At 46.4% G+C, this 27,031-nt stretch overlaps 1 protein-coding gene across 5 annotated transcripts in view; it reads left to right on the top strand.

Annotated features, from left to right (window-relative positions):
- PXYLP1 (2-phosphoxylose phosphatase 1) overlaps positions 1–27,031 on the top strand; it is a 96,231-nt gene that overhangs the window by 48,076 nt on the left and 21,124 nt on the right. For 4 of the 5 annotated variants that reach the window (XM_075937534.2, XM_075937535.2, XM_075937533.2 and 1 more), the window contains exons 3-4: positions 15,931–16,092; positions 17,019–17,145. In XM_075937534.2, coding sequence (XP_075793649.2) covers positions 15,931–16,092; positions 17,019–17,145 — 289 coding nt within the window. Of the gene's footprint in view, positions 1–5,636; positions 5,764–15,930; positions 16,093–17,018; positions 17,146–27,031 lie in introns of those variants that run through there. The other variant, XM_006134832.5, reaches the window with a different exon arrangement.

Below are 27,031 nucleotides of genomic sequence, written 5' to 3'. Positions count from 1 at the left end.
AGGGAAACTCTATTGCCCCCCTCCCAGCCCCGGAGCCCTTAAAGGGCCACGGGCTGGCTACTCACTTTGTGCCAGTTGCAAGGCTGCAAGCACCCGTGCCTGCACAGCCTGCACCTGCCACACAATGAGCCAGCCATCCGAGGGCTCCCAGCCTTCCACTGCTCCCCAGGACCAGCCTGGCGGCTCCCAGGAGCCTGCCCAGGGGCGGAAAAGGCGGGCGCCCACCTGGTCAAGTGCGGAGATCGTGGACCTCATCGAGTTTTGGGGGGAAGCCTCCAATGTCCACGATCTCCGCACTAGCCACCGGAACGCGGCCGTCTACGGACGCATGGCTGCCAGCCTGGCCACCAGGGGCCACCAGCGCAGCCGGGAGCAGGTGCGCTGCAAAATAAAGGACTTGCAGCAGTCCTACTCCCGGGCCTGCCTGCCAGGGGCCGACACGGAGGCCTGCCCCCACTTCCACGCCCTGGACCGCATCCTGGGGGCTCATGCCGTCCCTGCCCCCCGGGACGTGATTGACCCTGGGGCAGAGGGACCGCTTCTGGACACAGAGGAGGAGGAAGAGGGCTCTGAGAGCCAGGAGCCTGCCGCCAGCCTGCCCAGGACCCGGGACCCCAGAGGCACCCCACAGAGCCGCTCGCCTGCATCATCTGAGGCCGGGGAGGCGTCCACCTGTGAGTACCCTCGTGTTCCCCTTATGTGTACGGGGGGCTGGGGCGAGAGGGAGCCCCGGGACCGTGTGCCTGGGCCTTGCCCACCACGGAGCAGCAGCTGGGGATCCTGCAGGGGCCCTGGCCTTGCAGAGGGGAGCTGGGTTTCACACACCTGGGCCCCTGGGGTAATTGACCGCTGGTCTTCTTGCACCACAGCTGCAGCACCTGGGCCTGCAGGGTGCACCACACCGCCTGCAGCAGCCGCCCGCGCCTGGGCAAGCAGGACAGCCAGGAACCAGGAGGATTACCAGAGGCGGCACCTCCGGTTCCTGGATCGACAGCTCCGTCTCCAGGACCACTGGGTCCAGGAGGACCTCAGGCTGCGCCGGAGGAGTCTGGAGGCCCTGGAGGAGCAGGGCCGTGCTCTGCGAGGCCACCTCCAGAGCCTGCTGGACCGCTTCCCATTTCCTCCTCCCCCTGCTCCCCCTCTTTCTCCCCTTCTTGCTCCCCCTGCTCCCACTCCTGCTTCCGCTCCTGCTTCCTCCACACCCCCTGTCCCTCGTGCCCCCCCCTCCACAACCATTCCCCACCGACGCCCCCGGACCCGCAGTGTGGTGAGATGGGAGAGGCAGCTGGACTCCCACCCCTGAGCTTTCCTTTCCCTTCCTCCCTTCCCTCCCCTTCCAGCTCCCTTGTCCCAGGTTTCCCCCTCCCTTCTCCCACCTTCATTCCTCCCTCCCCCCACCCCAGTTCTGTGAAATAAACAGACGTTTTTGTTTGAAAAACAGGTGTCTTTATTTGACAGTAGGTAGGGAGGGGAAAGGGGAAGGGGGGTAGGGTGGAAGAAGGCCCCAGTGGGGCATGCAGGGAGAGGTCAGTCCTCCTCCTCCTCCACCAGGAAGCTCTCCCGCAGGGCTTCCCGGATCCGGACGGCCCCCCGCTGGGCTTCCCGGATGGCGGCGGTGCGGGGCTGACCGTAGTGTCCAGCCATGCGGTCAGCCTCAGCCATCCAGGCTGGCAGAAAAGCCTCCCCCTTCTGCTCACACAAATTGTGGAGCACACAACATGCCGCCACCACGGGAGGGATGTTGTGCTCGGCCAGGTCCAGACGGGTGAGGAGGCATCGAAAGTGGGCTTTCAGTCGTCCGAAGGCCCCCTCCACCATGATGCGGGCCCTGGTCAGCCTGGCATTGAAGGCCTGGCGGGAGGGATTGAGGTGTCCCGTGTACAGCTTCATCTGCCATGGCTGCAGTGGGTAGGCGGCATCCCCCACCAGGCACACGGGCATGTCCACGTCCCCGACCCAGATGTGGCGGTCGGGGAAGAAGGTCCCGTCCTGCAGCCGCTGGCACACGGAGGAGTTGCGGTACACTCGTGCGTCGTGTGCTTTGCCGGACCAGCCCACATTAATGTCCGTGAACTGTCCCCGGTGGTCACACACGGCCTGCAGGATCACAGAGAAGTACCCCTTTCTGTTGACGTACCGGGACGCCTGGTGTTCCGGGGCACGGATGGGGATGTGCGTCCCATCGATGGCCCCCCCGCAGTTGGGGAAGCCGAGGGCGCCGAATCCCCGGATGATGGCGTCCGGGTCGGTGAGGCGGACCACCTTGCGGAGCAGCATCCAGTTGATGGCTTTGACCACCTGCAGAGAGAGACACAGCAAAGCGCCAATCAGTGGGGCACCCGGGTGGCTGGGAGCGTGCTTGTCCTGGCAGTGCCCCGCGCCCCACTCCCGGAAGCAACCCCCCTGGCGGCGTGTAGTACGGCCGGGACAGCCCGACCTCTCCGGTGCGGGGCGCTTTCGCCTCCTCCCTTTGTCCCTGGGGCGGCCCTTTGTCCCTGGGGCGGCCCATCCCCTCCTCACAGTCCCCCTCCCCCCCGGCTCGGTGGCCGACGAGTGCCATACCTGCATGAGCACCGCTCCGACGGTGGATCTCCCCACGCCGAACTGGTTCCCGACGGATCGGTAGCCGTCCGGCGTGGAGAGCTTCCATAGGGCGATGGCCACCCGCTTCTGGAAGGGGATGGCGGGCCTCATGCGAGTGTCCCTTCTTTGCAGGGCAGGGGCGAGCCACTCGCAGAGCTCCAGGAAGGTGTCCCTCCTCATCCTAAAGTTCTGGGTCCACTGTCGGTCGTCCCAGCGCTCCAGGACGATGCGGTCCCACCAGTCGCTGCTGGTGTCCAGACGCCAGATGCGGCGGGGCACGCCGGTGCCGGGGCGCCGCCGCGGCTCCTCCACGGCCCCCAGGGTGGCCAGGCGGAGAGGCAGGGGGCTGACGTTCCCCAGGTGGTGCCAGGCAGCCTCGATCCATAGCTGGCAGGCTTGCAGCAGCAAGTCCAGAAAGTGCACCGGAAGGTGCAGGGCGAGCTCTGGCTCCATGTTGCCACCTGCGGCGGCCCCCCCCCCCCCCCCCGAAGGGAAGCACCGACACAGACGGGCACAGAGACCAACGCTTTGCTGTCCCTCGGCGAGGTAGGCAAGCAAGCGGAAAGCTGAGAACCGGCTGTCCAGGGGGGTCCCTTTAAGCACGAGCCTCAGATAGCCTCAGACAGCAGCCACACAAAGCAACTACTGACCTGGTGCCCTGCCAGAACCGGTTTCAGCTGCCCTTAAATGCCCCCCTGCGTCCAATCAGTGTGGACGCGCTAGTTCGAATTAGCAAAACGCTAATTCGAACTAGTTTTTAGTTCTAGACGCGTTAGTTCGAATTAACTATTTCGAACTAAGTTAGTTCGAACTAGTGCTGTAGTGTAGACGTACCCTTGGAGATTCTGAAAGGTCTGTGCTTGACCTTGAAAATAGTTCTTCTGCTAGACTAAACTAGTACTTACTTAGGAGAAGAGCACTACTCTGACCAGTCCTTGTGTGGTTGGTCAGAGAGCTTTGCACTGATTTAACCGTAGGAGATTTGTTAGAGCAGAGTTCCTTCTCCTATTTCCCCCAATTTAATCCCTTTTTTCCATGCTACTCCTCTTTCGCTGCCTCACATGATCCCTTCACCTACCCCGCTGCTCTGTCTTCTGATAGTAGCCAGTGCCAGGTGCCCCGGGGGAAGGCACAGAACAGGTGATCATCAAGTGATTCATCCCCTCTCGCCTCGGTAAATTGTCCCCCGCTAGATCAATTGCTGCCCTTTCAATCTGGCTGGTAATGAAGACAGGTCCTCAGGGTCTTTTGTGCAGATGTGTCATCTGCAAATTTTACCAGCTCACTCTTTTCCAGATCGTTTATGAATATGCTCAGGGCTGGTGACAGACTTCTCCCGGCCTTGGGCAGTGTGTGTGTGGGTGGGGAGAGGGCTCAGCTCTGGACACCCTGGAAGGAGCAGGGCCTCAGGTGTAAGGGACAGAGCAAGGGCAGCCAGCCCTCAGTAGTGCCTGAACTGCACTGCGCCTCCCTCAGCTAGCCTTTAGTGCCACCCTGGGCTCCAGTGGTGATTTAAAGGGCTCGGGACTCTCACTGATGCTGTAGCACAGCCACCAGCTCCTCCCCATTATTTCACATGTCTGTTTAGATGTCTTGAAAGAGTTGCAACCTTTGCACCAGGTGGGCAAATCACCATGCGGTTCTTCTGATCATCCTAAACTCAGCTGTCTGTGTCTGACTGGATTAGATACAATTATTTATTAGAAATATTTGTATAAATAAACAGGGCTCGACAAATAATACAATCTACTTGCCCAGAGCGAGTAGATTGTAACCCGGAAGAGCCGGGTTCGGGCGATCTGTGCATGCGCAGAACGATCTGCGCATGCGCAGATCGCCGGACTGTGTGGCTGGCGAGCAGGGCTTGCCACGGTTCAGTGAGCCCTGTAAATAAATATATGTATTTGTTAGTCCCTAAGGTGCCACAGGACTACTTGTTTTTAAAATGTCATTAAGAAGCTTTCGGCCTTGTTTGATCCCCCAAAGAAACAAACTACACGGTACATTTCAGTTAAGCAGCAAGCACACCACAAACGCACATGACAGACAACAAATTTACCCTGAAAGTCACATAATTGCTTCTTCCCTCACTGAGGGTGAGGAGGAATTTGGAATTCAGCTGTGGATGGCTTGGAGGAGAAAGTGACTCCTACGAATAGCTCTGCACTGACAGGTCTCTTCTGATGTCAGACATTGCCAAAGTCAAGTCTCTTTTCCCATATTTGTGTTAATTGACTTAGTTTTAAAACACACTTCTATTCATAATGCTTGTACATGTGACACCTGCTGAGTGAGAATTATGAGTCCAGCCCTGGCCAACCTCTCTAATCTGGTAGCTGTTAAATGCATCAAATAATTATACAGCTGTAGATGCATTTAAGGTGAGAGTGCTCAGGTGCAGCAAGGCAGTCTGATATGACCCAATTACACAACATATATACATCTATATGAGAGAGTCAAATTCAGCTCTAGAAATGGCCCTGCAGAGTGAATGCGGGATGGCAGGGTTCAGAATGTATTTCTGATGCTACCTCACTTTTAAATTGACAATATGATAGGCATTAATTTACACTAGCAGCTCTCCAATTCAAACTTTATCTGTCTTTTCCAGACTGCTTTTAATGCTGTTTATCTGCCAGAAGATTCTTCCTTCCCCGTTTCATTGTTTCAGTATCTCTACTCTTTCTTATTGTTCTTTCCTCTCCAGTCCTTTGTTTTCCACTTCAATTTTCTTCACATTTTAAATAAAACAAAAAACCCTGCCGCTCTCATGAGGATTTAAAAAACTTGTCTGGTCTGCAGTCAACCATGTGACACTCATAATGACCTATAAATATTGAAAAAATCTTTACCTTGAAGGGCAGGGTAGATAGCTTTTTTGTAATTCCTGACATGCTTGTTTGCTATTAAAAGCTGCCATAAGATTGCCATTAGTCTTTTGGCATTTTTGCTACGTGGCTTAATTCCATGTGAATGCTGTAAATAGTTTGCTCACATGGAACTGAAAGACCCTTCTGTCTTAAATGTAGAAACATTTTAGACCACTCTGTAGCCAAAAAAAATAAAAAATGCAAGTGGCCATTTTAGTCTTGCTTCAAGGTTTCTTCTCGGATCCATTGCAACTCTAAAGACGGGGAAAAAATTGGAACATGACTTTGATGTTTACCTTTATCCTTCTAGGTAAATGTTGATTATGATTAATTTGTTTAAAACTTTTTTGTGTAAATTGCTACAGCATCATTATCTAAATTTTGAGTATTTATAACCATACTGCAAGGAACAGAAAGGATTGGTAATGCAGCGGTTTGATAGCTAACTTTATACACCATTTGATTTGCTCTGTGTGGACTGAAGTTTGTAATATTTTTGTACCACGTATATGGGTTTTTTCCTGTCAATTTCATCTGTCTACTTTTTACATACTCAAAATCTGTATAGAACTGCATCCCTACAGTTACGTGTCTGAGTATAATACTTGATTTGCTAAATTATGCTTTGTTTCCAAGGGGACTAGTTCTCATGTAGTCATGGATACAATTATTTTAAAGTGCCTGTCGTAATGATTGCATCCATTGCTTGGAAACTATATGTTTCCATTTATCTTCTGTAAACTCACTTCCTGGAGTTCATAAATTGTGCTGCAAAAACCAAAAGAATAAATCAGACCCTTTTTAAATTTAACTTCACATTTAAAATACAGTGAACATAAAGCTATTCAAAGGAATATTAAAATGTTTCAAAAGAAGCTTTTTTTACGCAGATACTGAAATCTCTTTGTTTAGCCAAAACTGTTTACCTTTTTAAAAATGGTTCCTCAGCTTCTGTAAAAGATCAACTTTTTTGTAATACACATATTTATACAAAAGTCTAATTTTTGTTTAAATATTCTGTAATATGCAATTCATATGGTTTACATTGCTAATAAATTGAAAAATACAACAAAATCCTTGGAACAGATAAGTTTGGACATTGTTTTAACTCCAGTGACGCCACATTACATTAAATGAGAGATTGGCCCATTTTTTCCAATTAAAATGTTTATTAGTACAAAACTCATGAGATTTGAGACCTAAAGATTCTTAGACTATTGGATTGTGGCGTGTCTTTGTTTTTTCTGAGATGTGACTAGCCTCCTGGAATTCTCTAGAACTGTGCACATTGCCCATTTTTGTCTGATATTTGCCCTCCTGTTCCTCTGTTCATTTTTCAGACATGTTCTGGCTTGGCAAGACAATAGTCAGGACTTTCCTGAGCAAAAAATTCTGTTGTATTTGGATGATAATGTATAAATTATATATTGTAACTTGTTTCTTTTAGTCTGGACTTTTTAAAAAATATTCTGTAAAGTAATTTTATATTGCTGCTCTAGTTTTAAAAATGTTTACAAGTTTTGAACTTTCTATGTTTCTTACATTTCATCTCTGTTGTGAAGCTGTTTTTATAATATTGATATACATACATAGTTTTGTATAGCATAGCTTCAGTGGATATGCTCAGACAGCAAATTAATTAACTCTGTTGGAGTATTCACTTTTGGGTCTTTCTCTGACAAGAGAAATGCTGAAGTCCTGTCAGGATAAGGGCCTTCTTCTAAAATATTGTTAATTGGAGATCTGAATTTGAAAATGTAAGCACTGACAGAGACTTGACTGTTCCATGGAGATAAATGTAGATCAATTGCATTTGGTCCTGCACAACATGCATTACACTAGTAGCCCTGAAGGCTGAATTCACATAGTGTAAAGATAACTCATAATATGCACAGCTGTTTATTATAATGTAAAATACATTGTACCATAGAGATTTAACTATATAGCTGTTTACTGCAGAAAAGCAGCAAAGAGGTAGAACATTAGGTGGCCAACCCCATGAGTTATTTGCTGAAGCAATCCCTGTGACCACATATTGCCAGGGGCTCAGGAGCATTGACACTGAGGACTAGGAATTTCAGTAAGGAATCCTGACAGCAAAAACTGCTTCTCTTCTCAGCTTATACTCGCTGCTCCTTGGGGAGCAGAGCTGAGGTGGCACACTTGCAGAAATGCAATGTGAGTGCCGAGTAGTGGGGAACAGAGTGGGGGAGTAAGGCAGTCTGCGCTTGGTCAGTTGACTGAGCAGGTGGATGCGGAGCCCCAGGAGCTATAGCCCCATCAGAGCACACTCTCAGCCCTGATGCAGCCAGTCTAAATCACGCTTGGATCCCAACTGCGAGGCTCTGCAGCCATCCTGCCTCTCCCTTCCCCTCCCCCCCCGAGCATCCTTAATTCCCAGTTCTCTCTCTCTTCTCTCCCCCCCCCCCCCTTTCTCCTAGCTTGCGGTGCTCTGGGAGAGTGGGGGAAGAGATGCTGAATGGGATGCCAGCTTTTCCCCATGAGTGCTCCAGCCTAGGTGTACTCACAGGGATGTCAGACGGCAGATGGTACTGATTATAGAAGTCCAGATGATAGAGGTTGAACCGCTAATATAATTAATTGTATGCTTCTGATTTGAGATTTATAGATGTACAGATTCTGCGGAGACGTCCTTTCCACTGAGTCAACACTCCCAACAGATATTGTGTAGACCAGGAGTCTGAAACTCTTGGCCCATGAGTCATTCTTGGCCATAGCAATCTGGTCTGGGAGCACTGGGGGTGGGGGCCTGTCTGTTCCTTACCCCCAGCACTGCCTCTTCCTGCCCTCCCTCCATTCGCCTCTTCCCTCCTTGGCACCCTGTCCCCCAAGGGGCGTAGCCTTGGGTGTTAGCAAGGGTCTGGTGCAGCAGGTAGCAGTAGTCAGGCCCAGTCCCCACTTGCACGGTGGAGAGAGCCGCCGGGAAGTGCATCGAGTGTGCTTGCTGAGTGCGCTCCACTTCTCCACAGGCCCCCTCAGTAATCCCCAAGGCCAAATGCCATGAGGGGGAATAGGCAGGGAGATGATTGGAACGGATGGATCTTAGGAAATGGGAACAGAAAGCCTCTCCCCCCCCCCCACCTGCTGGGACTCCCTAGCCAGATTAAGCAACAGCTCCTGCAGGGGTTGACACATGGGCTGGTGGTTTGAGACCCATCGCCTAGACCAGGGGGTCACCAGCCAGTAGACTGGGATCTGCTAGTAGATCTTGGAGCCTTTGACAGGTGATCCTGAGAGGTTTGACTGGGAGGCTCTTCATCTGCCCCTGTCAGCACTGCCATGCTGCTCCTGCCCTCTGCCTTGGAGCTGCAGGGCACAGGAAGAAGAAGAGGGGGTGCTGATGTCAGGGTGCCCCTCCTCCCACTCCATACCCCATCTCCACAGAGCAGAGCTGGGGCAGGGATGGAGAGAGTTTGCTGGCTGCTTTTGGGAGTGGGGCAGGAGCAGGGGAGGAGTGAGCCTGCCTTAGGCCTCTGCACCGCTACCCAGAAGCCATCTGTGGTAAATGGTGCCCAGCTGGCATTCCAAACCCCAACCTCAGTCCTGAACTCCGCCTGTACCCATCCTGCATCTCAGCTGCCTGCCCCAGGCTCAGCTCAGAACTCCTGCCACACTCCAAATCCTTTAGCCCAAAAGCAGAGGCCACTTCCCCCTCCCTCACACTCCAACCCTCTACCCCCAGCATGATAAAAGTGAGTGAGGGTGGGGGAAGGAGGAATGATGGAGTGAGCAGGGCCGGGGCCTTGGAGAAGGGGTGGGAAAGAGGTGGGGCCAAGAGTGTTTTGGCTTTGAGGTGGATCCTGGATTGCATTTAAATTCAAAAAGTGATCTCATGCTTAAAAAGGTTGGAGACCACTAGCCTTGACTAATAATTTCTTATATTGAAAAATATTTTAATGAGATATTTTAAACTCTCTGTGAAGTCATCAAATCTTATGGAAGGACATGAAAAAATTGATATAGTGAATAGGAACATTCTGGGGATAGCACCTGAGCTTTGAAAGTAGAATACTAACAGTTCCATCTCCCCACTTCCAAAAGTCCCATGGTTCCATAGATTTCACTAATCCCAATTCAGTGGTTTTCTTCTTTATAAATAAGTTTAAAAACACAAGTAGGTGAAATTCAGGGTCAGTCATGGATGTTGCCATGTCAGTAGGTAGCTGGAGCAGGAGAAACACAGAAGTGAAAGATTTGAACTTTGGTGGATGGAGAGAAACCAATTTTAAACATCCTAATTGTGTGTAAACTGTAGTACCTTAGGGTATGTCTACACTACAAAGTTAATTCGAACTAACAGACGTTAGTTCGAATTAACTTTGATAGGCGCTACACTAGTGCTCCGCTAGTTTGAACTTAATTCGAACTAGCGGAGCGCTTAGTTCGAACTAGGTAAACCTCATTGTATGAGGATTAAGCCTAGTTTGAACTTACTAGTTCGAATTAAGGGGTGTGTAGCCCCTTAATTCGAACTAGTGGGAGGCTAGCCCTCCCCAGCTTTCCCTGGTGGCCACTCTGGCCAACACCAGGGAAACTCTATTGCCCCCCCTCCCGGCCCCGGACCCCTTAAAGGGGCACGGGCTGGCTACGATGCCCGTGCCAGGTGCAAGCCTGCCAGCACCCAGCTAGCAGACCCTGCACCTGGCACAGCACAGAGCCACCCACCCGATGCCCCCCAGCCCTCCCCCTCTTCCCGGGACCAGGCTGGCGGCTCCCGGGAGCTTGCCCCGGACCGCAAGAGGCGGGCACCCGCCTGGTCTAGTGCGGACATCGTGGACCTCGTCCACGACCTCCGCACTAGGCACAGGAAAGTGGCCGTCTAGGGCAGGATAGCTGCCAGCCTGGCCACCCAGGAGCAGGTGTGCATGAAAATCAAGGTGGTCCACTGAGACCCCTGACCCTGAGCCCTGAGCTTACAATGGCCGTACTGGGTCAGACCAAAGGTCCATCTAGCCCAGTAGCCTGTCTGCCAACAGCGGCCAACCCTTGGGACCCTGGAGGGGATGGACCGAAGACAGTGACCAAGCCATTTGTCTCGTGCCATCCCTCTCCAGCCTTCCACAAACTTGGGGCAGGGACACCACTCCTACCCCCTGGTTAACACCACTCCATGGACCCAACCTCCATCACTTGATCTCACTTCTCTTTGAACTCTGTTCTAGTTGTAGCCTTCACAGCCTCCTGCAGCAAGGAGTTCCACAGGTTGACTCTTTGCTTTGTGAAGAACAACTTTCTGTTACTAGTTTGATGCCTGCTACCCATTCCTTTCCTTTGGTGTCCTCTAGTCTGGGAACTAATGAACTTTTCTTGATGCACCCTCTCCATCCCACTCATGCTTTTATAGACCTCTATCCTATCCCCCCTAAGTCTCCTCTTTTGTAAACTGAAAAGTCCCAGTCTCTTTAGCCTCTCTTCATATGGGACCTGTTCCAAACCTCTGATCATTTTAGTTGCCCTCCCCTCTCCCACCCTCTCTCTTCCCCTCTCCCACCTCCTTTTCCCAGTCTCCCCGAGTTTTGTTCAATAAAGAGAGATTCTATTTTTGACCACACGTTTTCTTTATTTTGTACATCAGGAAGGGGGGCTAGGGAAGGGTAAGTGGAAGGAGGTGAGGGAGGAATGGGGTACGAGCCCCCGATGGGGAGGACTGGGCTGGCTCTGCGGGCTTCTGGGGGTGGAAGCTCTCCTGCAGCCCCCCAATTGTCCCCTCTCCCCAGATGGCAGCCTGCGGCAAGTGCAGCCGGTCTGATGGCCGAGTGCTGTGATGTGCCCAGTGTGGGCACTCAGGGCACTCCAAGCCAGGACTGCTTTGCAAGCGGGGCACCCCTGAGAACTGTCTGTCCGGGGTGGGGGTCAGGTCCCTTTAAGCACAGGCCTCGGCTAGCCTGAGGCAGCAGCTCCACGCTCTAAGTCCTCATCTGATGCCCGGCCAGCACTGCTTCCGGCCATCCTTAACCCCGGTTTAGGGTCCACTTAATGTGGACATGCTAGTTCGAATTAGCAAAACGCTAATTTGAACTAGTTTTTTAGTCTGGATGCGTTAGTTCGAATTAACTAATTTGAACTAAGTTCGAATTAGCACTGTAGTGTAGACATAACCTTAATTATTTATTATTAATGTATATGTGTATATTATGTTAATTATTTGGACTTGAACTCTTAAACATTTTCCACATTGGTTGCATTTTCATATACAGGCAGTCCCTGGGTTACGTACAAGATAGGGACTGTAGGTTTGTTCTTAAGTTGAATCTGTATGTAAGTCGGAACTGGTGTCAGCCGCTGCTGAAACTGATCAGTTTCAACCGCGGCTGAATCTGGACGCCAGTTCTGACTTACATACAGATTCAACTTAAGAAACCCAGGCATCCCCAAGTCAGCTGTTGCTGAAACTGATCAGCGGCTGATTCCAGGAAGCCTGGGGCAGAGCAACTCTGCCTCGGGCTTCCTGTAGTCAGCCGCTGGTCAGTTTCAGCAGCGGCTGACTTGGGGACGCCTGGGGCAGAGCAGCTGGGGTGCTGCCGGGTTGGTCCGGAGCGGTGCTGCCGGGTTGGTCCGGAGTGGCGCTGCCTGTACCTTTTTAGATACCTGGTATTGTTTCTTCCCACTTATGCACCCCCAGTTGCTCTACTCCAGGGGAAGGCAAGAAAAGCCTGGTCTGCTGAGGGGGGGCACTAGCTGAACCCCCCCCCCCCAGCAGACCAGGGAGACGGGGGTGGCGGGACCGCCCAAGTCCTCCATGGCTTTGCTCCGTCTCCCTGGTCTGCTGACCTGGGAGATGCGGAGCAAAGCCGCAGAACACGCCGGCAGCGGGACAGTCCAGGCGCGCCGCGGCTGTCCCACTGCTGGCGTGCTCCGAAGCTTTGCTCCCCATCTCCCTGGTCTGCTGGTCAGACCACGGAGACGGGGAGCAAAGCCTTGGAGCACGCCCGCAGCGGGACAGCCCAGGCGCGCTTGGGCTGTCCCGCTGTGGGCGTGCTCTGCGGCTTTGCTCCTGTCCCCCTGGTCTGCTGGGGGGGTCCAGCGGCTTTGCTGGACCCCCCGAGCAGAGCAGGGAGACCGGGAGAAGCTTTTCTCGCCCCGGAGGACACGGGTGGCGACCCGCCGCCCGTGAGCTCCGGGGTGAGAAAAGCCCTGTTCGTAAGTGCGGATCCGACATAAGTCGGATCTGCGTAAGTCGGGGACTGCCTGTACCTTTTTAGATATCTGGTATTGTTTCTTCCCACTTATGCACCCAACACATCAGCTAAGCCACATAACATGTATTGCTAAAATCAGTGTCTTTTGGAGTCATGATAGGACTGAGAAATTGCCACGCACAGAAAATCCGTAAATCTTCAGTTTTGACATTTGGCTCCCCTTTTTGCAGTTGAAGACTACTAATGGGAACAATATGAACTACTTTCCCATCACTTTTAATTAGAAAATCTTTCCCTCTTTGAAAGAAATATGTTGGCAGTGGCAAAGCCTTGAGAGTTCATTATTATGGATGCAGACTTTGAGAGCTGCTAATGAAAACAGTCTTCAAAGTTAGGCAATCTAAAAAGACTTTGTCAACTCAACTTTGTCCAAAATGTATATTTTGTACAGGCAAGCTTTTGCAAATCCCAAACTTTTTATTTTGTTTTCTTGTGTCTTTCAGACATCAGGGCTACGTCTAGACTGGCATGATTTTCCGCAAATGCTTTTAATGGAAAAGTTTTCTGTTAAAAGCATTTGCAGAAAAGAGCATCTAGATTGGCATGGACGCTTTTCCAGAAAAGCACTTTTTGCGGAAAAGCATCCATGGCCAATCTAGACGTGCTTTTGCACAAAATAGCCCCGATCGCCATTTTCGCGATCGGGGATTTTTTGCGCAAAACAAATCTGAGCTGTCTACACTGGCTCTTTTGCGCAAAAGCTTTTGCGCAAAAGGACTTTTGCCCGAACAGGAGCAGCATAGTATTTCCGCAAGAAGCACTGATTTCTTACATGAGATCGTCAGTGTTCTTGTGGAAATTCAAGTGGCCAGTGTAGACAGCTGGCAAGTTTTTCCGCAAAAGCAACTGCTTTTGCAGAAAAACTTGCCAGTCTAGACACAGCCCAGGTGTTTAGTGTGGGACTTCCAAGGGCATTTTCACAGCTACTTTGTTGACTTTAGCTATTAGGAACTTTCAAAATAAAGTAGATATTTTTTCTCTATGCTTCTAAAATCTATATTTCTTACATTCTTCTGAAAGAGATGCTGAGATGATGTGGACACCATGCATGATCTGTGGTTTTGTTCCATTCCTGTTCTCTTGAGGACCACAGTAGTTGGCAAATCTAGTGTAATTTAGCTTTTTCTTATACATTTTAATAGCTTTTTTCCAATTTAATAAGTGTGTGCTATCATCCAACATAAGTGAATTCTGTTTTTGAACTTCACTGGGGGCTGTGATCCCCGCTTGCTACGCTCACCAACCCCCCTCTCTGGGGGTAGGTGTCTGGGCAGGGGGCAGGAGTGGGCTTGCGGGTAAGTGTGCAGCTGGGGGAAGATGCAAGAGCAGACTGGGAGTGCGGGGTCTCTGCAGAAGGGAGGAGGGAGCTTGGAGGGTTGGGCTTGGATGGCGGAGGGGATCCAGCCCCAGAAGCTCCTCCCCAACAGCAGAGCCCCCTGGGGCATGAAGCAGAAGCCAGGGCTGGAGTAGTTTATGGCTGGAGGAGATGGCGCTGAACCTGGCCACAGCAAGTAGCTGAGGATGGAGGTGGCGGCAGCAGTGGCATGAAGACACAGATGATGTGATGATGTCACTCTGTCGTCCCATAGGAAATCTTTTTTTTTTTTAATGTAGATTTAAGTACATCATTTCAGTTTCAATGATTATAAAGTGAATAAAATATTTAATTGTACAAGTAAACAAGAAGTCTGGGGTTGGGAGGGAAAGGCATGATATCTGAAACTGTAAAATCAAAGTTAATTAAAAACATGTTACTTGAGTTATCAATGAATTTTCAATAGACTTCCCAGAGTTACAGAGGGACACTGACTATTACAAAATTGGCTTTAGTGACAACTTTTAAGGGGAAATGTGTAAGGGATATGTGAGCCCTCTACAGCTAGCTTGACATGTAAAACCCTTCTTTAGACTGCCAGCTGGGCAGCCGTCACTGGTGCTCCAGCGACAGTGCATCCTTGCAGACAGCTGATTGGCAAAAAGTAATCCTGCATGACACACAGTTGTTAGGCCATGCTTGAACCCTGAGCTGGGAAATACTCTGTGGTATAAAAAAATTACTTCAGCTGAATTTTTCTTATCACCTAACCATTCTGAACTTACATTATTTTTCTGTGTTATTTTTGCTATTCTCACTTTTCACTAGCTCATAAATTAGGTAGCTAGAACAATCAAAAGTAAAATGCACTACTTTCTCCACATGTTGTATTTCCCAATGCCCCAGTCATCACTACATATCTTCAGTTGATGACCATTTGTACTGAAAATTGTCAGTGAGTTAAATTGTCTTATGTGTAAAACAAGATTGACTGCTACTCACAAGAAATGAAATGTTGGAAGTGTAAAAAGGATACTTTAGACCTGTTCACTTTTTCATACTGCTGGCAGTCAAGACTTCTGATGTTTTCAAGAAGATGGTGAGATTTAAAGCCAACAATCTGTCATTTTTCTCCCTGCCTGAACTAGTTTCCAGACAGGAAACCAAAGCAACATTTCTAACTAAGATACTCTTCAGTGTCAAGTTTCTAAAGTAAATGCTTATGATATTTACTGTCAAGAGGGCCTAACAGAGTTAATACTGTCCTGAGCTATTAAATCTGACTTTAGAATAGGAAAAGTTGGGGAAGTTTAGTCACTCCTGTCCCCATAAAGAACAAACAAAAATATAGTTCAACTCTTTATATTGTGAAGTTCCTTTTCTAAATACTAGAGTTCCTAAAGTTTTTTCAGATGCTTTTCACCAGAAGTCCCAGTAATGCCACAGCTGTAAGTTCCTTTACCAAGATGTGTATCTCTTTTCTTCAGCAACTCCTGCCGTACCTTTCAGGGTCTTTGTGTGCTGAAGAGTCAGGACATCAGCAATCATGGGAGATAATGACTCATTTCTTATCCACAGACTAATAATACAGTATAGCTTTTTAAATGTCTAATGCTCCTGTGCTTTCACTTCCCCTCCCCTGTGAAAATATTCTACACAGCAAGCAGTTTCAAGGAAAAAAAGTGCAAATGGCAAAAATTCAGATAGATTTCTGTGTTCTTACTCCAAGAACTACCCACACAAGAGACTCTTTAGCTCTTTATATGAGGACATAAAAAATTGACAGGCTGAACACAAAACCCAATCATCTAGTGTTACTGATTTTCATTGAAATCCATTTCTTGGTAAAATAACTAGTTTTTACAACTGAATATTTTGCACACTATTAAAATAATAATAGGGATTAATTTACTCCAAATGTTATTAATGTTATGTCTTTTAGTGCACTTAATTCCAGTCAACCCTGTGAAGGAAGATGGGCTGCACCCTAAGAGCCGAAAGAGAATAATGCCTGATCCACTGACTGAACCGCCTGCCATTGATCCTATTTATGAAGCACGTGTTTACTGTAATGTTCCTAGCATAACTGAACGCAGCATGGAAGGTAGGCTGTGAGACATGGGGTAGGCAACTGACATTATTAGTTCCTAAATGTTGGCATTGGAAATGGCGACTTTAATTATGCATTATAAATGCTTTTCAAATGGGAGCTAGCCACAAAAATCTTATTTGGCTGCTGAAATATATTCAGTTGCCAAAAGTGCTCATTTCCTCCTTTCCCTCATTGTAATTTTGTAGTTGGTTGCTGAAGGAGGCCTACAAAGGTTCTACTGACAGTTAAGTTGTTTGTAAGATCAAAAAAGGGATGGGGAGACGGAGAAGAAATTATAGATTGTAGCTGTTGTTTAAAATGTTTAGCACTTTGTTTGAAACAGTGTAATAATTTCTTAGTGGCGTGAAATTTGAGTATGTTAATGCTGAAGTCTCAAACCAGACATGAGCATTTGGTTCCTCAAAAATGGTAAGTTAAGGTAGCGGGAACCATTGAAAAAGATACTGACTGGGAGGGGAAAGCAGCCTTTTTTCTTTTTAAGCCGAGTTCCTTTTAGAAAGTAAACTGAAGGTAAAGATAAAAAAGAACAGTACACTTGATCCAAAGTAGCTCACATTTGGTGACTTTGTAGGAAAGCTGTAAAAAAATCTGATGAATTTAGTTTTTGGAGAGGGCTATGGGTATGCTTCCCAGAAATGGTAAAGAAGGTGTGGAAAGGAGCAGTATAGTAGCAGATTTTCTTTTTGAATTATTTTCTAACATTGCTGAGGGCACGTAGGGCCTTTTTAATATTTAAATTAAAATAAATACGTTGTTCAGGACAAAGGACTATCCTCCATATTCTCTAAGCACTGAATGCAAAGTTGATAAAAAATTATTACCAATAATGCATGTGTTTTTACTTGAAATAGTAGGATTGAGAAATTTATGGAGAGGATTAAGACTGATATTTAATTTTACTACTGCCTTTCACATAGGTCATGCACCCCATTATTTTAAGCTTGTGTCTGTCCACGCGTTGATTCGTCATGGGGATAGATATCCACTTTACGTCATTCCCAAAACGAAAAGACCAGAGATCGACTGTACATTGGTGTCTAGCAGGTAAATATCCCAGATTTTAAATGTTATATTAGAGCTTATGCATGGTGCATGAACAGAATTAGAGAGAGAAAAATGACTTCTGTTGTTCTTATGCATTCACTTTGTGAAACTCTTATCTGGAAAGAGTTGATTATCTCTTCACTCAAACATGAACAGTTGTCCAAGTTTTATTATTAGACATGTGCCTTCTGTGGTTTTGAAGTGTCTTTTGCATGTCTACTGCTTTGAGTAAAGTTACAGTCATTGAATTACCAAAAAAATCTACACTCAAAATAGTTTTTTGCCATTCAAAAGATGCTTTGAGATATTTAATCTCTTCATTTTGTCCTTAAAAATGTAAAAATCAAATGATATACTAGTGCACAGATGCACATGAATATTTTTACACTAATTATGTTAATGAAATATTTTGGTTGGGATTAATTGGGCAAAAATGTAGATATTTTAGTATCTTACAACTGTAATCCAACTCACTCATCCATGTATAAGTTTTTGCATTAACATACATTCATACTAATATAACCCCCATTTTCCTCCCCGGGTTACTCGGGAGCAGGTCACACTCACATGTGTGCCTGGGTGCCTGATGGTTTTGACATAAAAGGAGATCCTGAGTACCCCAGTGGTGATGTTGTTTGGTTGGGGAAAACCTTTCCACTCCCTTGCTGCAGTCCCTTGCTCATAAACAATTGTCAGCCGACGGTCAGGGCTCCCTATATCTGTCCCTTAAGACCGGCTGAAGTTCTTTTAAATTGTGCTTGGTTCTGTTACAGCAACTGAAGGAGTCAGGTTAAAACTTAAACAGTTACAGGTTTATTAAAGAAGCTTATAAATCATATGGTTACAATGGCTATTGCTCTATTTCTTAACTACTAGCAAAATATAGATCTTAAAAATGGTTACAAAGAAGATAAAGATAGAAAAATAGAAATAATGGTACCAAGTAACAGCTTACTCTTTCTATGTGTACACTTAAGACAGAGGACCACATCCAGGTACAATTTTTACCCCCTTCTGTGCCTCTCGACTCCAGCATGTCAGGCCAGGGCCGGTCCCTCAATTCCTAGGAAAGACGAAAATACGAGGTGGGCGTCCCCATAGAACCTCGGGAGGTCAAACACCTAACCCGACCAGCAGGTAGAGGGTAGAATGACACTCAAAGTGAGTGTGTGCTGGACCTATCTTATATACCCAGGGGGTCACGTATTTCTCTTTCTTGTCTGTCATGCCAAATGGGGCTGGTCTGTCTTTTGTGAGACCAGTTCTTACAAGGGAGTTGTGAACTTAATTTACACTTGTAAGAGAGATAACTAAAGTGGAATTACTTGGCATTCTTTTCTCAGTGGGAAATTCCTCTCCCAGGCACTGTGTGTGTTCGAATCAACATAGGTGCCAGCCGGCCACTTCTTGCAGCCTCGAGGCCAGCTTATTGACTTAATCGCTCTCTCTCCACATATCTGTTTTTTTCAGCTTCTCAGGATCAGATGAGCCAGCATAGACTATGCTGATTTTGTTGCTCCTTCTCTGTCCTGTATGCTTCAGGAACCTCAGAGAGGCAAATAAGATGGATGTGATGGGGGGGGAAGGGGGTGTCTGTCTGGCTACAACAATGTACAATGGCGGTGCCTCCACCTGGCTGGCCCTGTACACACTTACTGGTGTGCCTTGGGAACCTCCAGGAATAAACTTATTTCAGCAATAAACTGGCTCTAACTCAAGAACAACAATTACAAATCATAAACAATATACATCTAATAGATTGCATTAGAATGAACAACCTTTACTTAACGTAAAGAAACAGGAATTAACAAATTAACAGTGAATAACATCAATTAACAAAGCACACAGAAGTAAAAAGAACTTATCTAGCTGCCATTTGCACTGCCAATATTTATCCCACTCCAGAGTGTGCATACCCCTGGACTCAGAGTCCCAGACTCTTGCTTGCATGGGCGCACTTGAAGAACTGCAGCTGTAATGGAGATTCTCTGTAGGTAGTATGTATGTGGGTCCAAACTATGCAGCAGCTCTGGTTCACCGGGTTGGCTTCTCCGCCTCTCTTTGAACCTAGAATTAGTCTGAATCTCTGAGGTCTGTCCCAGGCAGCATTTTCCCAAAGATGCCCAGTTACTCTCAGTCTCCTTCTGTGTGCTGGATGCAGAGTAGCTTCTAGCCACAAGTACAGCCAAAGGGCCTCCCCTCTAGGGCAATCAGAAGCAGCCTGCTAGATCCCAGTTCCAAAGGCTCTCTCTCCCAGTCTGAAACTGCAACATAACAGCTCCTGAACTGGATAAAAACTCCTCGACAGCAGCCTGGCTCCCTTTTGTTCCAAAAACCAAAGGGAAGAGTCCATAGGCTGCTGAGTCTTCCTCCACACACGTGGAGAGACTCAGATCTCCCAAAACAAAAGTCACTTCCTTCTTGGTTTCCTCCAGAGCTCATGGGAATTGTAGTCTCGGGGCTAGACTGCAGCACACAGGCTCTTCCCAGAGAATAAGCAGAGGCACCTTTAGTAAGGGGACTACACTAAGATAGTATTTAATGGTTTTAATGGCCAATGTGGTGTTATTTTGTGTGAGATCCATAGTTTCAGTTTCCTGAATTTGGCGTGATTTTAAATTTTTACCCTAATATATTAAAAGACAGCTCGTTCAGATTATTTTTCCAAGTAAAGAATCATAGATAAATCATATTAGTAGATAAATGGAGCTTGGTTTATATTAACTTGGGTACCTGTAAGCGGATATGATTAGCACTCGAAGAGAGAAATGATTATAAGTACTGGAGCACTATTGATCCCCTTGTTGCACAACTACAGCTTGAACTGGTAGTGGAAAATATTTCTTTTCTATAAACTGAATGTACCATTCCTATACTGCAGTAATATGACTTTGTTCTTAGTACTCATTCTTGGTAGAGAAGCTTCCTTTGTTAGTTCTGTTGTTGAAATAAATGAAGTTCTGCTGGTTTGCAGGGCTCAGCATGCTTTCTGCTGAGGGTTTTAAATATGTTTGGCCCCATTCACAAAAATATTTGAACATAATTCAACATGGTTGAGGATGGCATGGCTCAGGGAGACATTTGTGACCTATCTGGGGTCAAACAGCTGCTCCACTTGCTAGTAACTACAGTCTCACACTGAATGTACCCCCAGCTGCTGGTAAGTCTCCATCCTGCAGTTTGTTCAATACATTTCATTGTAAGCATCTTGCTTGTAGCCCACCTCTCTGAGGGTATGTCTACACTAGCCCCCTAATTCGAACTAGGAAAGCTAATGTAGGCATTCAAAGTTGCAAATAAAGCCCAGGATTTAAATATCCCGGGCTTCATTTTCATCTTCCCGGCCACCACCATTTTTAAATATCCCTTAGTCCGAACTCCGTGCCCGCGGCTACACGCAACACGGAGTAGGTAGTTCGAATTAGGATCTCTAATTCGAACTACCGTTACTCCTCGAATGCCTACATTAGCCTCCCTAGTTCAAACTAGGGGGCTAGTGTAGACATACCCTGACTGTCTTTTCTGAATGGCCATACACTAAGCATTTTCACATGTTCTCTCCACCCCCTCACTTGGCTAGGATTTTCAGGGCTTTCCCTATAAGCTGACTCCTCTCTCTGTTGGGAGCAAGACTGAGTGCTATAGCAGTATAGGCTGCAGTGAACTCCCATTCAGACCCTTCCATCCCTGTCCCTCTTCTTAGCTTGCAGCAGCCTCCAAGCCTTATGTGCTGCCCTTTTTCTTTTTGGGGTAACCATCATCCCAGCAAATTGCAGAGCAACATTTCCTTGCAACTCCCTCATTTCAATAGCTTGTTTTAAGCCAAGATAATTTCCCTAGTCTGCTACTTTGACCATGTCATGCCTCTCTTTGCACCCCTTTGCTGACTCCGCCTTCTCAGTCACATCATACAAAAGCTACTTGTCTTCACCCTCAAGGCCCTTCACAATTTACCTCCATCCTAGTTGTCATCTACCATTGACTCTTGAGATGCCACTGCCCACCTCCAGTCAGCCTCTGTGCCAGCCTCCATCTTGCACTGGTGACATTGTGAAAAAATCACCTCTGTATTTCTCTCACACTGTCTCTCAGTCTGGGGAGGCGCTCACCTTAGACATTCAGAAAAATGACTTAATTATGCTTCTTAAAACTCCTTTTTCCATGATGTCTACAAAAAACTTAACAGTGGTTAGAGACCACTTCCTGTCGTACTTTCCACCTGTTTGTATCCATTTAGGGTCTTTTGCCTTAGACCAGTCTGAAACCCCAGAAAAGTAAATCTGGCCTATGGGAAACCCTGAACCTCAGTCCTTCCTGTTGTTTCCCCTCACCTCATGGGGGCTGGAGTGCCAGAGGCGTGAGGTATCTCAGTTGGGGGACACATCAGTGAGGATTTTGGAGGAGTTTTTTAGCTTCTCACTTGTGTGGTTCACAACTGAATTTTCTATGGGTCAGTGACCCCCGACTCAAAAAAGGTTCCCCACCCCTGCCATAAATAAAGAAAACATTGAAACCTTTTGTGTTGGACATAATATTTTACTTTATTTAAAATGAAGTTTTATAAACTAACATGAGAGTTAAAACGCTTCATCTGTTTAATAATTTAAATTAAACCATTCTCCCCAGTTGCAGCACTAGCAAAATGGCTGAGGCATAATTATGTAATTAACAGTGAGTTTCCATTACCAACTGGTAGTCCACAGAAGGTTTGCATTGACCTAGATGGCCCATGGGGTATGTGATGGAGAGAGCCTCTCCCCTCCTCCTGGGAGAGTGGCACAGCCCAGGGCAGGAGGATTCAATCTTGGCACGCCACTTCGGAAAGGTTGCTGACCCCTGCCTTACACTTTCACTGTAAATTTGGGGTAGGGACTGTCTTTTTATTATGTGTCTATACAACACCTAACACAGATGTGTACGATTAAGGCTGTGAGGCACTACAGTAATACAGATAATAAATATTATGACTAGCATGTTATGTTTAAATAAAAATACCATATTATTTTACCAGTTCAGAGCAGCACATATTTCTAGGGATTATCTCTCTCCAACTGCAAATCCTGAGCTACATCTGCTTATAAGGAACCCAAACCAATTTAATTGAATATCTACACTTCATATATGGTCACAGATGTAAAAAAAACTGTCATCACTTATCTAAATGAAGTGTTAGGGATTCACTGCTTTTTCCACGTCAATGGGAAAGAATTTCCATCTCAGTTAATCAAATCTCCTTCCCAGCATGATAACAGTAAATTGTAATCTCTGTTCATCGAGTTCAGATCTTGCTTCTGCTATAAAAAATGTTGAAGCATCTAAAAATATTTATTTTCCACATGTGTGAGTTACCATTGATTAAGAGTCCCGATGTTGTGGCTTATGTGATTAGGTCTTGTGATGGTGTCACTTGTACAGATATGTGGACAGAGTTGGCAACGAGGTTTGTTGCAGGGATAGGTTCTTAGGTTCTTGGGTGAGTGTATCTGAGGTGTGATGTGTGGCTATTAGAAAGGATTTGTGTGGCTATTAGAAAGGTTGGGGGGTTGTCTGCAGGTGAGGATTGGCCTGTCGCCCAAGGCCTGTGAGAGTGAGGGATCATTTTCCAGGATAGGTTGTAGATTGTCGATGATTAGTGGTGTTCTGTTATTTTTCTTGTTGGGTCTGTCTTGAAGAAGTAGATTCTTGGTTACTCATCTGACTCTGTCTGTTTCTTCACTTCCCTAGATGGATATTTAAGTTTTTTAAGAATGCCCGATAAAGATCTTATAGATGTTTGTCTCTGTCTATGGGATTGGAGAAAATCCAGTTGTATTTTAGGGCCTGGCTGTAAACAATCCATCGTGTGATGTATCCTGGATGGAAGCTAGAGGCATGTAGGTAAGAACAGCGGTAAGTAGGTTTCCAGTATAGGATTAATTAAGTCTGAGTACTTTGCAATCAGAGAAGCTTGATCATACTGCAGTTTGAAAACCTGTTACATTAGTATATTTAGAGCTGTAGTGTTGGAAGCAATTCAGTGAAAACCAGAAGCTTTCTTGTTACTGTCTACTCAGCAGTGCAAGGGTCAAGAGCAGAAGTGTCAGCAGGATTGTCTGAATTGCATTGTTTTCTTGTTGGCTCATGAGGGTGTTTCTTCCTCCCCACATGTCACTCAGGCAAGAACTGACCAACAGATGAACAGGCATTTAGTTGCTCCTGCAAGCAACTCACAGGATCTCCCCTTTCCTTCCCAGCCAGTTGCTCCTGCTCCTACACTGTACAGCCAGGCAGAGGTGGTGGTTCTGTGGAGCCTTTGAAGTGTAATAGATAAGGAATTTGGATGGATTTAATTTGATTTTTATATTTGTTGTTCTTCCATGGTGGGGCTGGCCACTAGCTCTCAGTCCTGGGCCTGGGGCTGGCTGCTAGGGAACTGGTTAACCATTACCTGGTAAGCATCACTGAGAAGGATGATGCTTACAGGGGAACGGGTTACCCGTCACATGATTACTTCTGACTATATTAAAATAGGCAGAAAAGCCAATAGAGATTGAATTCTTTAAATCGAGTTTCTGAAGAACACTGAAACAGCAGTGTCATGGGGTCCTTTGCTCACCATGGGAGCCTCCTTGTGGCTAGGTCTGGGGATTAGCTGTGCCAGTTGTGATGCTCCTTTCTGTAGTTGCTCACTTTATCCCTTCTTTCTGTCTCATCTTCTCAAGACTCAACTGCTCCTGCTTTGTGCCTTGGCCCCCCAGGCAAGTCACAACAATCCACCCCTTTCAGGGCAGGAAAGGCTCTAAGAACCCAGTGTCCAATGTAGTCTTTCCTCTTATTGTCAATTAATGGCACCTCTCAGTGGCTGGTTGAAACCCAGACCTGCCCTGGATACTGGGTTCCAGTTCAGGGACACCATAAGTAGTCAAGGACTGCAGAGTCTTGAACCTGACTGCTGTATCCTTAGTCTGCTTCTATGCTGCTTTCTCCCATCCTGAGAGTTGACTGCACCCCTTTCAGCTACTGGGATTTATACAGGTCTTCCTGTCCATCTGAAAGTTATATCTAATTAGTTCATGCCCCCCTAGCTCCAGGCCCACCTAGATACCTTAATTGGCCTACCTAGCTATCTTAACCCGTCGAGGCTTTGTGTGGGATGGACAGCCCATCCCAAGTAGGTTTATTTTCCTGTGTCAAATAAGATATGTGACTGAATAAGAAAAAACAACCTTGAAGTACACATATATATCCTGAATCTTGCAATATTTAAAATATTGCCGTCAGTAGTAGGCAGTGCTATAACCAAGCATGAATAATTGAACAGGAACCATATAACTGACCAAACTAATGCTGATTGGATGATTCCGCAAAGAGTTGCAGAGTTGAACATGCACAATCTGTTTTGCTCCATCAGTGCATCTACTGTAGTAGCTGGGAGAAAATGTATTTCAAAAAAGCCCTTCAGGCTTTATTTAGGTTATCATTCTTCTATTTTTTAAGACAGCCGAAATTATTTATGGAAGAGAAATGGAAATAAGATCATCTTCCATAACCACATCAAGATAATGGCAGTATTGTCTCCATTGTGTTGACCATGAAGTGATGCCATTATTAAAGTTTTTTTAACATTATTTCATTTAATGTTTTAAAAGATAAACAAAAATTTAAGGCCTTTTCCCTTCCAGTTGTATAAAGCTGCCCCACATCTAAAGCATTTATTCCTTCTTAGGCATGGAAAATTCAGGATAGAATTAAAATAAACAAGACATTAGCTGATGCCAGGAGTACATGTGGTATGTATAATGTTACATTAAGAAGCAGAAGATTCAAATAATAATAATCTTCACTGTCTTATAACAAAGAAACAATTATGGAAAAGATCATAGGCAGACATTTAGGGAAAACCAATTACCCATATATCTTCACTTTGGAAGGGAACATCTTTTGCTGTGATTTTTCACTGGTAAATTCAAAGGAAGGGATGCAGAGCCTGAGTGGTTAAAGCGCTCAGCTGTAGTCCTGAAGTTTGTCAATTTGAGTATCCCTCTATTTCACGCTGAAAAGCTGTCTCTAGTTAACCTAACTGCAAAATGGTAACTAATCCATTGGGTTAGGGCAGTCATATGTGATGCTGACCGCATCACTCCCTAGTGTGCTGTTGTCTGTGAAACTGATGTGCTTTAACTACATTACTCCTGTGAGCGATTGGCTTGTGGGTACTTCAACTTTGATAGCTAAGAGTCAATTTAATACGCACATGTTTTTTTCTGGAATTTTAACTTAAAATATTAAATATTATATGAATATAATTGGAAGAGGGGAAAGTCATCAGGAATAGTCAACATGAATTCACCAAGGGCAAATCATGCCTGACCAATCTGATGAGCGTCTATGCTGAGGTAAATGGCTCTGTGGACACGGGGAAGTCAGTGGATGTGATATATCTTGACTTTAGCAAAGCTTTGATACGGTTTCCAACAATATTCTTGCCAGCAAGTTAAGGAAGTATGGATTGGGTAAATGGCCTATAAGGTGGTAGAAAGCTGGCTGGATTGTCAGGCCCAACAGGTAGTGATCAACAGCTCTATGTCTGGTTGGTGGTAAATTTCAAGCGGAGTGCCCCAAGAATCCTTTCTAGGGCCAGTTTTGTTCAACATCTTTATTAATGACCTGGATTAGTGGATGGATTACACCCTCATCAAGTTTGTGGATGATGCTAAGGTAGGGGGAGAGGTAGATACGCTGGAGGGTAGGGATAGCATCCAGAGTGATTTAGACAAATTGCGAGATTGGGACAAAAGAAATCTGAGGAGGTTCAACAAGGACAAGTTCAGAGACCTGCTCTTGGGACAGAAGAATCCCAAACATTGTTACAGGCTGGGGACTGACTGGCTAAGTAGCAGTTCAGCAGAAAAGGACTTGAGGATTACAGTGGATGAGAAGATGTATGTGAGTCAACAGTGTGCCCTTGTAGCCAAGAAGGGTAATGGCATATAAGAGTGCATTAGGAGGAGCATTTCCAGCAGAACTAGAGAAGTGATTATTCCCCTTTATTCAGCACTGGTGAGGCCACACCTGGAGTATTGCATCCAGTTCTGGGCCCCCCACTATAGAAAGGATGTGGATGCACTGGAGAGGGTTCAGTGAGGGCAACCAAAATAATTAGGGGGCTGTAGCACATGACCTATGAGGCGACACTGAGGGATTTGGGCTTATTTAGTTTACAGAAGAGTAAGGGGGTATTTGATAGCAGACTTCAATTTCCTGAGGGAGGTTCTATAGAGGATGGACAGAAGCTGTTCACAGTAGTAATGGATGGCAGAACAAGGATCAATGGTCTCAAGTTACAGTGGGAGAGGTCTAGGTTGAATATTAGGAAAAACTATTTCACTAGGAGCATGGTGAAGCACTGGAATGGGTTACCGAGGGAGGTGGTGGAATCTCCATCCCTAGGGGTTTTTAAGTCTTGGTTTGACAAAGCCCTGTGTGGGATGATTTAGTTGGGGTTGGTCCTGCTTTGGGCAGAGGGCTGGACTCGATGACCTCCTGAGGTCTCTTTCAGCCCTATGATTCTATGATGAAATGTGTATGCCATCTTGTGAAAGATTTTTAATAGATATAATTGTACATAGCCCAATATTTTTCTGACCATGTTCAAATATGTACTGTTACTGTGTTTAGAAAGTTAGAAACAATTAAAAATTGCATAGTATTATTTACCCCAAATACGTTTTACATTTTTCACACATCAGAATTGAAACAGTGAATTATTACAATTATACTTAAAGGCCCTATGGATACTGGATTGAATCTTCAAAAATGCAGAGATGTTCTATCCTATCCAATAGTTTTGTAATTTGCTCCATCCAGTTCTGAGATGTTAAGGGGTAATACTTAGGTAAAAGGACCA

Source organism: Pelodiscus sinensis, chromosome 10, assembly GCF_052426305.1.
Source record: "Pelodiscus sinensis isolate ZL-2025 chromosome 10, ASM5242630v1, whole genome shotgun sequence".
NCBI lineage: Eukaryota > Metazoa > Chordata > Testudines > Trionychidae > Pelodiscus > Pelodiscus sinensis.
Note: the sequence above shows the minus strand (reverse complement) of the source record. Positions and strands in the feature narration are given on the sequence as shown.